The sequence below is a fragment of the Cebus imitator genome, unplaced genomic scaffold, assembly GCF_001604975.1.
Source record: "Cebus imitator isolate Cc_AM_T3 unplaced genomic scaffold, Cebus_imitator-1.0 Scaffold84, whole genome shotgun sequence".
NCBI classification, from domain to species: domain Eukaryota; kingdom Metazoa; phylum Chordata; class Mammalia; order Primates; family Cebidae; genus Cebus; species Cebus imitator.
Window position 1 is genome coordinate 2,024,926 of NW_016107399.1, and position 17,688 is coordinate 2,042,613.

Genomic DNA, 17,688 nt, shown 5'->3' on the forward strand with positions numbered 1-17,688 from the left:
AATGGGAAGGGGAAAAGAAGAATGAAGACAACAAATCCACAGTGAAAGCCTAGAAGCCAGGAGCAGAGCCTTCCTTGTGCATGGAAGAGAGGTGTGCTTCTAACCCAAACTCCCTCCCGGGTATTTTATGTGAGTAAAATATTAATTTCTATTGTGTTTGAGCTACTATAATATTTGGGGGTTTATTTGTTGCAGCAGGTAGCATTAGCCCAAGTCGTCCGTACAGGCACTTAACCCAGCCTTGTAGGCTTGAGAAGGCCAAGTATGCTGATCCTGAAGGCTAGGTAATTGCCGATTAAGCAAACAGGAGGGGTAAAGGGCTGGTGCCTATGCTCCTAACTCCCTGGAAGCCGGAGTTGGGAACTAAGACCAGCCCAGTGGAGGCCGGTTTGAGATAAGGCCTCCTCAGCGGGCTCCTCTTGCCAGCCTGGCCTTATAATGCACATCTCTCTCATTCCAGCCCCTCAGCAAGAGGAAGAGCCAGCTTCTAACATATGGTGGGTGAGCCAGAGGTGGGGTTTGCAGGATCTGAACAATTGCAAATGGGAAAGAAAACAGACAAAATTTAATACTACCCTGTGAGTATGTCTCCTGGTCTTACATCCACATTGCTTCCTGACTTCTTTTCTCCATAGTCCTAACTGCCCACCATATATCACATTTAAAATTGTTGAGAACTTTGCGAGACTCTGTCAGGGAGCCACTGTCTGCTTCCTGGCTCTCCCATGCTGGCTAGGCATTGGCCTTCGGTCCTGCATGAGAAATCCTTCTCCTGCCTTGTCACTCTGTTCTGATGTCCAAGCAAATGTTTCCTCATCACATATCGCAAACTGCTCTGCCCTGAGGGAACTTCATGGTGGTGGTGGAAAGCTCCCACTGCCTCCCTCTGTGGGGTGTTTTGTAAAGACTGGCATCTTTGTCCATCTTGGCAAGAAATTGAAGACCCTTTTTTCCTTATGTTTTGCTGTAGTCACCCTTTCCAGTCATTCAAAGCTTCGCTATAAGCTCATCCCCACGGCTTTGTAGACAAAACTCCCACGTCCCCCTGGTTCCCTGCCCACCACGCCACCCCTGAAAAAACAACAGCACATTTGTAAGAGGTTTTTAATTTCATCTTGGTATGCCATTAAGGAGTGGAATAAGGATCTCTATTCATTTTCACTCACATAGTATCTGCTACATTCTCCAGCTGGTCTTTTCCACAGAAACCTGTGGGGTCATACAGCATCTGCATAATTTTCACTCACCAGACTGGTTTGGGTTTCTTGGTGATTTGCATAAATTATAAACAAGAGCACAAAAATCACACAATGTAGACTGTACCATAAGGGGACATGTTCCCTCTGGCCTTGCCAGAGTGATAGGGATGTGTCTCTGTGTTCAAGTCTCCAATGACATCCCAACAGTGAGGCCAAGCCTGTCCTGGCCCCTCTCAGATGGGTCCACAGTAACCCTCTGTCTTCCCCACCAACTCATTCTGGGTTCCCAGGAGGCTTCCTAGCACAGAAGGATCCCATCCTAGCACCATAACTGGAGACCAGGGTGTGGAACTGTCCCCATGCACAATGGCTGCTGGGTCTTCTGTGCCGAGAATCAGAAAAGTGAGCTGGAAGGAAGAGCCAAGGGTTTCCACCAGGCCCTTCTGCCTCTGTGAGCTCCATGAGGTGATTTAGAAACAGAACCTCTAAAGCAAAGGGCCCCAAACTTTTCCTTTCAAGAGCCAGACAATACAGATAGCAAATATTTCAGGCTTTCCAGGCCACAGACAGCCTGTTATATATTCTTCTTCTCTTTTTTTAAAATGACCTCAAAAAAATGTAAAAACCATCCTTGGCTGGCAAGCCATAGAAAGCAGGCCTGCAGGCAGGAGTTTGCCCACCCCTGCTCTAGAACACCACCAGGCCCTCCTCTGTCCCCTCAGCCTTCGCCTCCTTCCCACTCCAGGACTCTGGCATCCCTCTGTGCTGCTCTGAGCTGGTGTCTCCTCCAGCACAGCCTTTGCAGAGGGACTTGAGCAGGCAGAACCGCCCTCAGGAGTTCAGGAGCCCTCCAGCTCTGCAACCCTACATACCCTCCTTTGCCAAGTGAGTGGCCTGGTTGTATCTTAAACAAATATCAGATATGATTCTCAGCCCTGCCCATGCATCCTGGGGATGAATTAAGCCTTGGTATTTCCCACTGAGGTAGGTACATACTGTTAACCTCATCCACACTTGCAGATGCTAAAACTCAAGAGCTGAACCAGCCTTCCTAGCGGTGCCCAACAACCACTTGTCAGAATGTAAATGAAAGCCCCGGAGTCTGGGCTTTACATTTTCTCAGAACATGATCAGGGATTATTCTGTCCCATCCCAGCCTAATGATTCAACCCCAAAGAGAGCAAGAATGCAAGAGAGAACACTGTCAGCCATACAGACTTGCTTTCCAGACCTGAAAGACACTCTGAAAACAGAGTGAACCCAAGCACTCAAAGCTATGGGGCTAGGTGGAGCAGCCCTCTCTGCCCTGCCAACAAGTCTCATCAAACTAAAAATAAAGTTTATAAAAGTAAATTATCTCATTTTATAACTTAAGTGCATCAAACATTTCCTTAAATATAGTTCACACTGAAAATAAAGTTACTTTTGCTGTACAGTTGGTGTCTGTTATAATTAGGAATAAACTTTGAGGGTAAAATATGAAAGGTTACACACTCACACACACATCTATCTATCTGTCCTTCTGTCTATGGATGTGTAGATGGATAGACATATGCACCTCTTGACAAAAGCTTCCCCAACATGGTGGGAAGTTGTTAGGAGTCCCTAAGTATCTAGTTTGCATGAGAATATCTATATTAAAAGTCCCTGTCCTTAATGATAAACACATCTTCATATCTAACGCTAAGACTCTTATTAGAAACATTAAACTATGCAATCCATAATGTATTCAGTCTTTGGAAATGCTGAGCTACACCATATCATTATACAACAGCATCCCCAACAAAACTCCCTCCCCAACCCACCTCTTCCCTGGCCTCCCTGTCCTAAAGCCAGTGACCCCTCACAGAATATGGTTGTTCCATATGGGAGCCTAGTCACAGAACTCTAGGGGAAGACTCAAGAGGTGAAGTAAGAATTCTGCATGGAGTACAGGTGGTCAATGGGGTTTCCCACTCTGGACTGCAGAGGCCCAGCTTCTGAGGTTGCTAGGAAACAGTCACCCAGGTTACTGAGGGAGGTGTCGTCGCTATCCAGGTCATGGAAAAGGGGCTCGGCACCTGAAATGGAGACGAAACACTGGCATGAGGGTCTGGAAGAAGTGATTCATTTCAGTGCTGGGATATTCAGCTGAATTCAACAAGTGTTGCCTGACAACATGCCCCAGGTAAAGCTTTCTATGAAAAGTCTATGTTCTCTTTAGGGGGCTCGTGTTCAAAGTGCGACAAGTAAAAACAATCTAAACCGGGATACGACAAAGTGCTAAATTGAGTGAGGCATAAGCAAATGTCACAGTGTCTAGACAGGGAGTGTGGAGGCTAGGCAGGACATGTCACCAGAGGGTGGAGAGACAGGGCAGAGCTCCTACAGGACTTAGGCCTCAAAAATGATGCTTGAAGGAAGGATGCTAAAACCAACAAGCAAAAAACAGAAAAGCTCTTCCAGTGAGGCTAATGAAAACTCCTGTGATAACATCTGTTCTTTCAACCACCAGGGGCATACTATCTGCTGTTACCCAAAATTTTTAACACAAAGAAAAGGAAAGTTAGGTGCCTACCTCCAACTAATTTATACCTTTGATAGGGAAGCCAGTAGGGCACAATAGTGGAACAGCTGAGGAATCACTGCAACCAGGACCTGGAGGCAAGGAATTTTCTGCCTCTGCACCAAGTAAATGGGTGAGGTGAAAACTGGAGTTTACACAACTTGTCATGGGGCTTTAAATATTCATTTTATTAAAGGACTCAATCACAGGGATACTTTATGTAACACAACCCCTGAGACTCTGAAAAGAATTTGGAAAAAATATGTTTACCCTGTTTTCCCACAGCTGCGAAGTGAAGAATGGTACAGATGTGACCCATGCCTTCTAAGGAAGCCAAGAGGGTAAATATCACTGAATATCCAACGAACGGGGTGGACCAATGAAGGGCTTGTCAAGGGCCAAATCTTAATAAATGTTTGCCGAATGTGTGATATAGGAAGGTAGGGGTGATTTTAACAACAGAATTTTTTTTAATGAAGGCAAAAAAGTTGTTTGACAAAATCTATGCGCTGTGGCATGAATCTCTGATACTAATGTTTTAAAGGCTTGCTGCATAAAATTATTTTTTAACTATCAGTGTAATCTATCAGATTACACAGTATAGACCAATGCATGACATATACCACTAACCATCTCTGTATAAAAATGTGGTGGCCTATACTTGGCTGAGGTTGAACTTGAGCCTTCACTCCAGAACTCACCCAGGCCCTACCCTGGGTCCTCAGGCCCCTGGTTGTTGTCCGCTAGCTTAAGCACACAGCTGGGTAAGTGGGAGAGTCTCAGCTATACACATACACAGCATTTAAATCAATGCTATTTTGGGTGGGGTGGGGTGGGTATAAGGGAGATACTTTTCACCTTAAAAGTCAGTTTATGTTTCACAAGTTATATTAGAGCATCTATTAGTATCCATAGTAGGATGGTCCAGTTAGGAAATTTGTTTTCTGTGCTTTTTATATCTTTTTCTTCTTTAGGTAAATGTTTGCCTAATGAAGCCCTTCTGTAGCACTGATACTGCTGATATCTGGCATGAAGCACAAGAGTGTGGAATTCTATCACAACAAGCAAGTCTATAAGGAGACACAACCTCCTGTTTAAAACTAACAAACAAGAAGCTTTGAAAACCAGATAAATTGAAGTGTCACTAATGAACATACATGCATGTAGGTCTCTGTCCTGTAGCCATTGGTTAGGTGACTCTAGCAGTATCTTGTAGGGTGCATTATTCTGCTTTGAAGCTTCAGTGAGCATCTGGGAACTGTGTAGATGTGTTTAGGAGGGAGTGAGAAACCCACACAAGTTGTGAGAGGGCCCGGGTGAGGGGGGGGGTTGAGTCCCTCTTACCATAAGGGTGCATGTGGTCCCCAGGCATCTGGGGTGGGGTGAGACCCTGTCGGAAGGGATCTGAGCTGTAGACACTCTGCTCGATGGCCAGGAGCTGCTGTGGGGTGGGCAGAGCCGTGTAGGGGTTCATGATTCCTTCCATCCCAGCACTCCCACCACCATTTGTCTGAGCTGTGGAACAAAGAAGAAGCCAGATCATTCTTAATGTGCAGCCTGGCATGTGACTTCCCTGAGTCCTGATTTGCTTGTTTATAAAATAAAATGGGATGAGGTGACATCAGGACTTCTAGTCTTTGTCCTACCAGAGGCCATCAGGAATCACCTTGGAAGATAGGAATAGGGTAGGGGTTGGGATGTTGAACTTTGAGCACATCCTTGAAACATATCATTTCAGCAAAAGGTTTTGATGTTAGCCACATGTTTGGCAGTCACTAGAATAGATGAATCTAAGGATCTTTCTACGACAACCCACTATGAGCCCATCAGTCAAGTGGGAGTTGTGACACTGACCCAGTTGACCTCATGGGGCTGATAGGAAGATTCCATAGGACTGGGTGTGTGTTTTGAAATTATAATTACTATGCTTGTAGATAGAATTTTATCAGAAAAGCGGGATTCAGTTCCTGCCTCCACATCTTGCTGAGGTTCTCTGAACACGGGAAGAACAGAGGCCATATTTCCCACCAGCCTCCGCTTTCTAAAGTCTACCTTTGGAGCTGCCTTTAGAATTATTTAAACGAAGTCCAAAGCAATATGAGTTTGTGTTCTCATAATGCTTTAATGCATTCTTCTCCCTTTGAAATGCACAGGGGACCTGTGAGATAGGACCCACAGGCATTATGGCCCTACCCTAGGGATGCACACAGCCTGAGGCACAAGGAAAAGTTGGTCCCACATAAAAAGACTGATGGTGGAGCTGAGAGCAGAATTCAGATCTCACCTGCTGGCTGCTCCACCCTTTCCTGCACCCATGCCCTGTTTTGTTTCTTCTCTCCCTAAACATAGACCTTGTTGTTAACATACTGTTTAGTCTAGAAGGTAAGATACTAAGGGAACTCTTGCTGCAAAAGTCACATTCTAGATTAAGCATAGACCCAGTGTCAAGCACAAAGCAGAGTCCATATGAAGAGAAGAGGCTCTGTGGAGCGGCCTGAGAACTAGGATCACATTCCACAGACTTCAAAGTGTCAGTCCACAGACCAGCAGCAATGGCACCACCCAGGAGCTTATTAAAAAGGCAGAATCTTGGGCCCACCCAGACCTTTATGAATCAGAATCTGCACTCTATCAAAATCCCAGGTGATTTACATGCACATTGAAATGTAAGAAGCCCTGCTCTAAGATACAGACCATTCAAGGCATTCTGGATAGCTGAGTTGGGGAGCAGGGTGTATATCCTTTAAGAATGACCTTGTTTTAATATAGTAATTCTTGCTTTTGTTTTTCTTTTAACTTCCATGAAGTATCCCACAGTCTGTTCCTCTTTACCATCTTCCCTAGTCCTCATATCACCCTGATTTGTTGAAAAGTACTTCTGGGTAGAAAAGAAGAGGCAGCAGGCCTGTGGAACACAGTTAGAGCTCTAGGCCCAGCCCCATCCCTTACTGGTCTAGGGCCACATTCAGTCTCACAGAGCCTCTCTTTGCTCATCTGTGAGATGGGGATAATAACAACTTCTTCACTCACCTCCAGGAGTGGGTGCTGTAAAAATCAAGTCAGCATGTGTGAGAACACCGATCTACAAAAGTGCTCAACAAAGGAGGGCACTATTATTTTACTATCATTATTTTTACTACTTTACATTATTTTGGAAAGAGGCAAGTCACCAAGGTGTCTTCTATTAAATCAATTAGGCTGGAAGGAGAACTAAGCAAGATAAGAAACTGAACGTATCTGTGACTTTGCAAGTAGTCCTGACACATTCCCCCAGACACTGTGGTGGGATCAGGCACGGACACTGTGGATAAGGTTAGTGCCATCCCCAATCAGCAGTTCTAAGCCTGCAGCTCAGGCACCCTCAACCCTCTCACAAGTTCCTCACGGCTCAGTCTTTCCTTGAAGGCCTTATCTCTCCCACGGGTGTGGTCTGGGCTTCACTGAGTCCAGATATGTCATTCAAAGAGCTGGGGAGTGGGAGGCCCCTGGTAGGAACAGCCTGGATTCCAGCCAGAACTGCCTGGGAGGAAGCACCAGCTTACCAGAGCTCAGCCTCTGGGTGTTCTGCTGATCTTGCTGCTGCTGCTGCTGTCGCCTGGCCAGCTTCTTCATCTGATAAGGAGAGGACCATAGGATTAGAAGTCAGGTGAACTGCAGCATGTTCACACAGTAAGGGGGATCCTGGAAGCAATGCCTTCCCAGGGAGAGGGCTTGTTTGCAAAGCTCTAGTTTTTACTTAGTAAAGGAGCCACAGTGGCCAACCCCATGTGCAACAAGCATTGCTGAGAGCTCTTCTACTCTGCAGCAGTATAAAGACAGCTGGCTGGGAAGCAGGGGTGCAGCTTGTCTTAGCAGGAACAGGGATTTTCACTCAGCAAATAAAACTTGCTGCTTGTGTTGTGACAGTTTTACATTAGGTAATAAGTGTGTGACTGTGAAGTCTACAGCACAGCCTAGACATATGGAACAAGAGGATACTGACAGGGTATGATTTGGGGTGAGTCAAGAGGCCATTCCTTTCCCCCTCCCTGTCTGCTGGCCCTTACGTTTGAGATGAGCCTACCTAGAGATTCATGCCTCTTCCAAAGCACCCCACTAACACGCAAGCTTCCCTGAAGGAATATTTTAACCCAATGTTTCTCAAACTGTGTTCCATAGAACATTAGGGTTCCATGAGATGTTGACATATACTTTGATTGTATGTATGTGTCTGTGTGTAGGAAACACTAGATTTCTGTAAAAAAAATTTTTATTGTAAGATCTCTCAGAGCTTTAAATGTGCCCCTGTGCTCTATGAATCTACAGGCTATAGGGGCTCTGCAACATACTGCACCATGGAGTCTTTCTCTGGTGGAATAACACATCAACAGCCCTGTTCTGAGGACATCAGTTAGGGAAATGCTACCTTAACCAATCAGGAACAAATCATGAGATAACCTGTGATACTGTAAAGTATATGTTTTTTTTTGTTGCCCCTGTTTTTTTTTTGGCATACAATTCCTAAAATTTTTGTTCTCTCCAAAGTGATGTCTTTTTTAATGTTAATGGTTGACTGACAGCTATCAGCCCCTAGGTAGCTTCAGGATGGAGGCTGATCACTAGAAAGACCAAGGTATGATTAGATGGTTGGAACGTTCAGCCCCACCCCTAAACCTCTTTGGAAAAGGGATGAGCTGAAAGTTAAGTTGACCATCAGTGGTCAATTTAATTAATCATGCCTACATAATGAAGCCTCCATAAAACCCCAAAAGGATGGGGATCAGAGAGCTTCCAGACAGCTGAATACATGGAGGTTCCTGGAGGCTGGTGTGCACAGAAAAGCATGAAAGCTTCACACCCTTCTTCCATTTCTTACCATATGCATCACTTCATTTGTATCCATTGTAATATCCTTTATAAAAAGCAGTAAATATAAGTAAGTATTTTCCTGAGTTCTGTGAGCTGCTCTAGCAGATTAATTAAACTCAAGGAGTGGGTCATGGGAATCCCAGTTTATAGCCAGTTGATCAGAAGCACAGGTAAAAAAACAACCTGGATCTTGCAATTGGCATCTGAAGAGGAGGGCAGTCTTGTGGGACTGAACTCTCAACCTGTGAACTCTGACACTGTTTCCAGAATTGGAAGACACCCAGTTGGTATCCAATGCACAATTGATCGCTTGCTTGGCATATAGAGAATATCACCATATATTTTGTCACAGAAGCATTCTGTGCTGATTGCTGTAGTGTAAGAGCAGAGGAAATATAGAGGTTTTTTTTTTTTTTTTTCTCATATCATCCACTGAAGATCAGGGCTCTTGAGAAACAGCATAGGACATATGTATTTTTAGAGGTGTGAAGATGAATGAGTAAAAGGTCTAAAACTAAAACCATGATGGGGGAATATAGAGCATGGTCGGATCCAGAGGACAGTACGACAGCTTGGGCCTGTATTAGTGAGGGTTGGACCTGGTAGAAGTGAGAAAAGGTACTCATTCTACTGTGTCATAATGTTGTCTTGGACCAGCCATATGCATGCTACTTCTAAAATAACTCTGGTATTTGCATTAAATAAATATAAATTAAAGAACATGCTTTTACCAAAAGACAAAGAAAGGCATTTATTCATACACGTGGCTGGCCAAATTCACAGTCATGGCCCTAGGAATATGAAAGCCATTTCACTAAAATGAATGCCTTCTCTCTCCCCTACTGCAGGGCTGCTGTGGCCAAAATAATTATGGATAACAGAATTTCTGAATCAAGAGAACTACTCTAATGAGCAAAGGTGAGAAAACCTGGCAGCAAGAACAATGTCCTACTATGATTATTTCAGGAAACCAGCAACACAAGGAAGATAAAAGGAAGAAGCAGGTTACCTTCGCTCTCTGGTTCTGGAACCACACTTGGACAACACGGACACTCAGCCCTGTCTCTGCAGCCAGAGTCTCTCTCACCTTGGAAAAATTGAACATGAGAATTATAGACACATTGGTGTCTCAAGGTAGAAGGTAGAACACTTCCTATATAATAGATGAGGAGGCCAAAAGATTGTATCTGCACTAGGAGTTGGATAGTTGTTAATGTTGAGCATAAACACAAACACAAGAACATTGCTTCCCTTTAGGCAGAGTTCTTCACCAGGTAAAGAAAGAAAAGAATAATTATTAATTCATGTATGCATTCTCAAGAAGGGCTTCTGGATTTCTCTTGCTCTGGAAATGAGGCTTCAAGTAGTTTAGACATTAGTCTGTTGAGCTTTAGCTATAAGCCATGCATATGCATCAACCTACTTAAGGAGATCTGAGAGTGAAAATCACTTTACAAAAACAAATGGCTCTCTTTTGCTCTCCTCTCTTGCCTAAATTCATTGACCTAAATTTTTTGTTTTGTCCCTCATATCTCTGAGTAATTTAGGGTGTTTCACAAATATCCATATTCATTGCTACCCCAAGTGAGCCCTGCCCAAAGAGAATGAGACAAGAGTCATCTGAAACTCAGCAGAGCCAGGTAGACAGCTCTGAGGTGGGCACGTGTGACAGGGCTGTGGCGGAGACAGGACGACTGGAATCCAGATAACAAAGGGGTGCATTTCAACATCTGCCCACCAGACAGGCACACAGTGAGGGGCTGGCAAGGTGTCAGAAGAGAAGGGGCAAAAAGCACAGATTTTCGGAGGGGGCCTGAGAAACACTGCCCTCTCTTGATTAGATTTTGGATTGAAAGAGCTTCTTGAATAAACATGTGAGTAGAGCAAATGGAGGCCTTGAGAAATGCTTCCCGTTTATCATGCCACTTGGGGCAAGGCTTAGAAGGGGAATGATTAGTGCAGGTTTTTACAACACATCCTTCTGCTAAGCCAACTAAAATAGGAGTGTGCACAGGGGCCCACCTCCACCTGCTGAAACCCTATCCATTCCTCAGAGGCCCAGCTCAAAAGCCACCTGTTCCTCAAAGCCTTGCCTGATTGATCAGACCGAAGTGACCTTTCCCTTCACTTGGTTCCCGGCTGCCCCTCTGTTACAGTCCTCAGAGCCTCCTCTCTGCTACCATAATAATGTGTACACGAATCTCCTTCTTGTTGGTTACCTGGAAGCTGCCTGGGGACAAGCACCCAACACAAGGGCATACATAGGCTGGGAGTTTAGTATACACAGAATTGAATAAAGAAGATCATAATTTGTCCTGGTACAAGCCCAATTTGGGGGCATTTCATTTTCTACCAGTACCTCTCTTGGAGCGTAAGGACCGGCAAGGGCAGGAAAAGGGAGAATCTGCAGCTGAATGTTTCCAAAGTTCAGAAGTTGTGAAAGGCTGGCCTATTGCTCAACAAATACCTCTTCTTCCCTCCCCTGCTCTGTGGTGGGTGTGTGCTTCACCACTGCACCTAGGCTGGGCTAAGCCCATGCCTTGCTTTGGCCCATGGGATGTGATGTGTCTGATATTCAGCAAGAGGTTTTCAATGGGCTTCCCACTTTGACTTGACCTCTTGCCTCCTGCTGTCCTCATGAGAACAGCATGCTCAGGAGGGGGCTGCTCTTTCAGCCTGGACCCTCAAATGACAGGTGGAGAGAGCTGGAACCTGCACCCTGCTGTGCCACAGCCAATGCACAGCCAAAGAGAAGAAAACACATATTTCTTGGGAGCCACAATGACTTTGCTTGTTTTGGGTTTTTTGGTTTGTTTGTTTTGTTTTTTTATCTATCACAAAGCTGACTAATACAGAAAAAGATGCAGGAAAAATAATACTTTTTTCAAAATATATTTCCTTTATGAATTTCAATAAAGAATACTCTATTTTCTCTTTATTGTGTAAAAGATAATACTCAGCATATGATAGGCAGTCAATAAATGACAAGTACTTAATAAATTGGATACTGCTATTTATGGCAGAGACTGCTAACTGTCCCGAATATCTATTCTCTCTTCCTCCTATGAAAAACTGAATCATAAAGTTTTAGCTTGGTCACCTAAGATAGACTCATTTTCTAACTTCCCCTATAGGAAATGTGGCCACAGGACTAAATTTTGGCCAACACATATGAATAGAAAAGATTTGAGCAACCCCTGGATACACCTTACAAAGTAGGCTGCTTGCCCTCCATTTCCTCTTGCCCTACCCTCGTGACTGGAAACATGGTGACAATGGGAGCAGCCACTTGGACCCAGGAGATGGATAACAGAGCCACCTGCCAGTCTTGCCTTGCTCACCTCTGGACTGTGACAGAAGAGAATAGACTCCTGTTTCATTAAACCACCGTATTTTTTTACATGACTGTTCACAGCAGTCCTATTTGAAATAGTCCCAAAAACCCAAACACCCATCAACAGGTGCATGGACAAACCAACACCTATACAGCAGAATGCTGAAAAAGGAATGAATGAATCCCCAAATCACCACACCAAGTGGAAAAAGCCAGATGCAAAAAAGAGTACATACTGCAAGCCACTGTATTTTTATACTCTTCGTTTTCCAGCGTCTGGGTCTACACCACAATAGGCACCTATCATTGTCACTGCTCCCTCTGCTCTTCATGAAATGAAAGGTGTGAGCCAGGGGCCATTTGGAGTTGGTGTGCATGCATGAAAGCTTAAGGAGGGTCTACAACCACCTGGCCACAGCTTAGTGATCTCTGGAGTCTCCAACAGGGCTCGAGCCACATGTGCAGGCTCTGTCTGAACAGCCTTCCTCACCATTCTGACCCCCAATGCCCACTGAGATCCCAGAGGGGTCTGAGTGCACACAGAGAAGTGGGGCCCAGCTCCTTTTCCTCCCTGCTCCCTCCTGTACCTTCCTGCAGGGCTTGGAGGATACTTCAAATGAGGCCTTGAATGCTCGCCTCTGTTGAGTTGTCAAGATGGTTCTGGGACGTTTGGGGCGCTTATGGTCCTTGCCTTCCTCAGCAGTTCCTTTCCCTGCCCCATGGGCTGACTTGCAAAGACTTTCTTCATCATCACTTTTGCCTAAAAGAAGCAAAGACAATGTTGTGAGTCCCCGAAAGCCAGTTCCTGTCGCTGTATGTTATTCCATAGCACGGCCTCCGGGTCCACATTTCCAGGATGGCTTTACGTATGAGAGTAATAACCTGTGTGGTATTGATTTGAAAGCTTCCAGGAAGAGGCTAAGAAAAATATTTCTAAAACCCAGAGCCAGGCAGCAGAAAGTCCACCATTACACTTCCGGGCTTTATCACAGCACGTTATCCTGGCTCCACATTTACCAGCTGTATGGCCTTGGGCAGTGATACGGTTTTGCTCTGGGTCCCCAGAATTGAAATCCCCACATGTTGAAGGAGGGATCCTGATTGGATCATGGGGGCGGTTTCCCCCATGCTGTTCTTGTGACAGTGAGTGAGTTCTCACAAGATCAGGTGGTTTAAAAGTGTGTGGCTTCTTTCACACTCTCTCTCTCTTGCTTTGCCATGGTAAGACCTGCCTTCTTCCCTTTCACCTTCTGCCATGATTGAAAGTTTCCTGAGGCCTCCCGAGTCATGTAGAACTGTGAGTCAATTAAACCTTTTTTCTTTATAAATTACTCAGTCTCAGGTATGTCTTTATAGCAGTGTGAAAACGGATCAATACAAGCAAGTTACTTAACTCTCTGAGACTCAATGTACTCTTCTGCAAAATAGTGATATGAGAGAATCTACTTCATTAGGGTTGCTGAGGATTAAATGAGTTTATACTAATACAGCACTGAGTGCCCTAAATGCCAATGAACCTTGACATGTAAGTTCTCAATGAGTGTTGATAATTAGTATTATTTCTTAGACGTCATTTTTTAAGACTAGACCTAGACACTATGTCTGAAACTCTACTTACTGCCAAGTGGTAGAAAATATTATGGTTAAAAAGGCCATAGAGAAAAGCATTAGATTAACTGCCAGGACAGACAACTCAGAATGGACAGACAACACTGATAATTCATCAACATTGCTTGCCTGTAAAGTAAATAACTCTCTACTGTTAAAGTAATGGTCTAACTATTTGAATTACTTCAACTCTGTAAGCAGTGAACAACACAAGGGTTAACTTTGAAATAAATAAATAAATAAAACCTCTAGTATATGTCACATTTCTTCAAGGCTACTTCTTGCATTCCACAGACATCACACTCCTGAGAAGGTGCTTCTAGGGTCTGGGATATACCGGTGTGAGAGAGGCTTTTTATTTTTGGCATTAAGAGCCATAGGCAGGCTGGGTGCGGTAGCTCACGCCTGTAATCCTAGCACTTTGAGATGCTGAGGTTGGTAAATTGCCTGAGCTCAGGAGTTCTAGACCAGCCCGGGCAACATGGCAAAACTCCTCTCTACTAAAAATACAAAAAATTAGCCCAGCACGGTGGTGCGTGCCTGTAATCCCAGCTACTTGGGAGGCTGATTCAGGAGAATTGCTTAAACCCTGGAGGTGGAGGTTGCAGTGAGCCAAGATCACGCCACTGTACTCCAGCCTGGGTGACAGGGTGAGACTCTGTCTCCAAAACAAAATAATAATAATAAAAGCCATAGGCAATTCTATGTCCAAATGGTCTAACAAGAACCTCATTTTTCTCTGTGTGCTCACAGAGCTCAGCTGCCCTCTTTTTTCCAGTGAAAATCTTTGTCTCAATGGCTTTCCCCTGTGCCAGTCCCTTCTGTCCACTTCAAGAAAGCAAAGGTGAAAGGACCCACTGTGTGTGAGCTACACACCATTTTTCTTTCCTCCTGCCCTCCTCTGTGAAGGATACTCATGGGCATATGCTGTTTTAGTGTAGACATTAACTGAGTTCTCATTTTTGGCTCTGCCAGAGCCAAAAAAATGTATTTAATGTCCAAAAGGACAATGGCTTCTTCTTTCATGAACATTTGAACATACAAGTTTCAACATGAGGGGAACACTAAATTGTGAGTTTATTGAGGACATGGCTCTTTCAATATAACTGAAAAGGGACTGATACAGGCAGGCCTAGGTTTCATACCAGTTCTGCTCCCATGCTGTAAGTATGGCCCTGTGCAAGTTATGTCATGTCGCTGAGCCTTGGTTTCTGTACCTACATACCAACAACAATAATACCCACACGGTGAGTATCACAGAAGTAGGATTATTGTGTATAAAGCAACTAATACAGTCCTGGCACTCAGGAGGCTCTTAATAGATGACGTGAAAAGGATGTCTTCTCCCTCTGCCTCACCCCTCTCAATAGTACAAATAAAAGCCCCCACAAAATTAAAGAAGAGAGTTAAAGCAAGAATCCTCCTGACAAAGGGTTGCTACTCTGGCATCTTCAACTCTGAGGTTGCTGTTTTCCCGGGGGTGATGTGGTAAGCTGATCTCAGACATAACCTTGGTATGAAGGAATTATAAAATCTTTCTAGAAGGGTTTCAGAATGGCAAGGAAAACATGAGCACTTAAGAACTAAGGGCCTCAGGAAAATAAGAAGACCCCACAAGAGGATAAAAGGTAGAAAAAAAAGAAAGGCATTGACTGCACAGATTTGCCCTTGCTAGACCCCATTGCTCCCACTGCTCAGAGACACCCCAAACTTTGGTGTCTAGTGAGGCCAGCAATTCTTGCTGGTGGTGGACTCCCCTGGGGTGAAACCGATGATCCTGTAGCACTAGTGATGACTTCCGGGACATTTCTGAGGAAATGGAGCTAATACCCCACTCCAGGGATCATGCAGGTCTCCTTCAAGGTAGTCAAGAAAAGAGGCTGAGTCTGCAGGCCAGGCCCGCAAATGAGAGCTGGGAAATCCCCAGTATAGAATATATTTTAAAATGCAGTTGTCTCCAGAAACCTCATGCCTCATACCAGTCTTTTCAATAAAACGGTACTTGCATTGATCCTTTTACAGTCATTCCTCACATAGTTTGATGCAGATGTATATTGATAAGCTGGAGAACTTAACAAATGAAAATGTAAAGTCTAAAACAATGATAATGGTTCATTTATTTTGACACCATCCAGGAAAGCAATGTGACATGGCATCTACAAGCATGGCCTTTAGAGTTATATAAACTCAGGCTTAAATTCTAACTCTGGCAGTTACTGTGCTTGATTCTGAACATATTCTCAACACGCAATTCTCTCATCAAGGAAAGTAACAATGTTGTTGGAATTAAATGGGATGATATATGTAAAGGGTTTAGCACTATCCAGAAATAATTGGTATTTAGTAAATAACAATAATAATCATTATCCTTATTTCAACATAGAAGACAGTCTTAGTTCTGATGTGTGCTGTCAGTTAATTACAGCCTCGGATCAATGGGGGTGGGTCTCCGTTAAGGTTTTACACTACAGGTGTTCATTTCTCTCTCTTTGCAGATAGGACCCCAGCCAACATAGAGAGCTGGTTTTGTGGACTGTGCCTGTGTGCTTGTGAGAAAGGAGAGCAACAGAGGGAGGGGGAGTTGGAGCTGGTTGCAGGAGGAAGGTGCAATTTCTGAAGTTTGTTCAGAGGCAGGAGGGCCGAGGGCCTTCTGGGCTCTTCCTAGGGCTGTACTCAGCCTTACCTGGGACATATCTGTATCTCCAAAGAACTGCCGTGCCACCGTGAACCAACAGAGAAGACAGAGGAGGAGAACACCTCCTAGGTTAGCCATTGGGGCCTGTTTTGGCGGGAGGTGGCGAGCACAACAGGTGGCTGCTCCTTTCCTCTCTCCATATCCCCACAAGAAAAGAGAAAAACACATTTGCTTTCAAAAGGAGGAGGAGAAAGAGAAGGGGAAAGGAGCGAGGGATTGGCTCCAGGACCCCTGCATCTACTCAACTGCATATACTCAAACCTGTGCATATACAAGTCCCACACATAAGCCCTGCCTAACCCGGCTGTAGGAAAAGTGGGTCTCCCACAGGGCATATATGCGGGTTTCACAGCCCTTGAATACTGTCCACATTTGGTTGAAAAAACTCCGCAAATAAGTGGACCTGCACAGTTCAAACCCATGTTGCTCAGGGTCAACGGTAGCAGCAGTAGCAGTAGTTTGTCTCTGGAGTGTTTCTGTTGCTTTTGTGGTATATTTTCTTTCTTTGAGTCCTCCTTCCTGCTATTCAATATCTCATGCTCTTCTCACTCACTGACTCTTTACATCTTCCATTTTGCTTTCTAAGAAGCACTTCGTGCTCTAGAGCAGGAGTCTACAGACATTTCCCGTAAAATGCCGGAGAGTTAATAGTGTAGCCTTTGCATGCCTCCGTTTCTGTTGCAACTACTCAGTTCTGCAATTGTAGCACAGAAGCAACCACAGACAATATGAATGGGCACGGCTGTGTTCCAATAAAACTATATTTCAAAAACAGGCATCAGGCCAGATTTGGCCTGCATGCCATAGTTTGCTGACCCCTGCCCTAGACCTCTCCAGCCTCCTGTTCTCCAACGAAACTTACACATCCTGCATCCCATTCGTCCAGGCTCTGACTCTGGAGGCAGGAAGCACTGCTCATGGTTAGCATGGTTTGACGTGTTCTCTCCCACAGCCAACAACATATATGCATTTAATAAGAAATGCTGCTACTCAACAGTCACCAATGTGGAATTTTGGGCATCCTGGCACATCTAAGCCAGGTAGATTGATGATGGAAGAATAGAGGAGCTTTTTGGTGCCTCTCAAAGTACAGACAGACGCCACAACCCAGCCACCAACAGGAATCTGGACCCTTGCTAACCATCACCCAGCTTCCACCTACTGTGTTGCATGTATTACGGGCATAGTGGTACCCTCTGACTCTCCCAGGAGTTTCCAAGCTGCTCCTGGGGCGCTCCCTGAGGTTTTTGTTTTCGGTTTCAGCAGCGGCAGACCTGCCTGACTCAGATCTCAGCTTCTCCATGAAAATACGCAGTGCCTAAAATTTACACTGATCGATTTGTTCATGAGAAAGGAAATTTCTAAAAGAGCCAGGAGATTTCCCCCAGAACCAAGAGGAGTACTGGAGAACAGAAGATGAAGAAAAACCTTTAAACAGCAGAGCAGTGAAGTGCAGGGA

General features: G+C 44.7%; 1 protein-coding gene across 1 annotated transcript in view; it reads right to left on the reverse strand.

Moving 5' to 3' along the window:
* Positions 1 to 1,088: 1,088 nt before the first annotated feature.
* The window catches only part of LMX1A (LIM homeobox transcription factor 1 alpha), a 152,681-nt gene continuing 136,081 nt past the window's right edge, over positions 1,089 to 17,688 (reverse strand). Inside the window, exons 4-8 of the mRNA XM_037740477.1 lie at positions 12,514 to 12,686; positions 9,602 to 9,679; positions 7,287 to 7,356; positions 5,089 to 5,259; positions 1,089 to 3,259 (exon numbers count right to left, since the gene is read on the reverse strand). Coding sequence (XP_037596405.1) covers positions 3,099 to 3,259; positions 5,089 to 5,259; positions 7,287 to 7,356; positions 9,602 to 9,679; positions 12,514 to 12,686 — 653 coding nt within the window. The 3' untranslated portion in view covers positions 1,089 to 3,098. The remainder of the gene's footprint in view (positions 3,260 to 5,088; positions 5,260 to 7,286; positions 7,357 to 9,601; positions 9,680 to 12,513; positions 12,687 to 17,688) is intronic.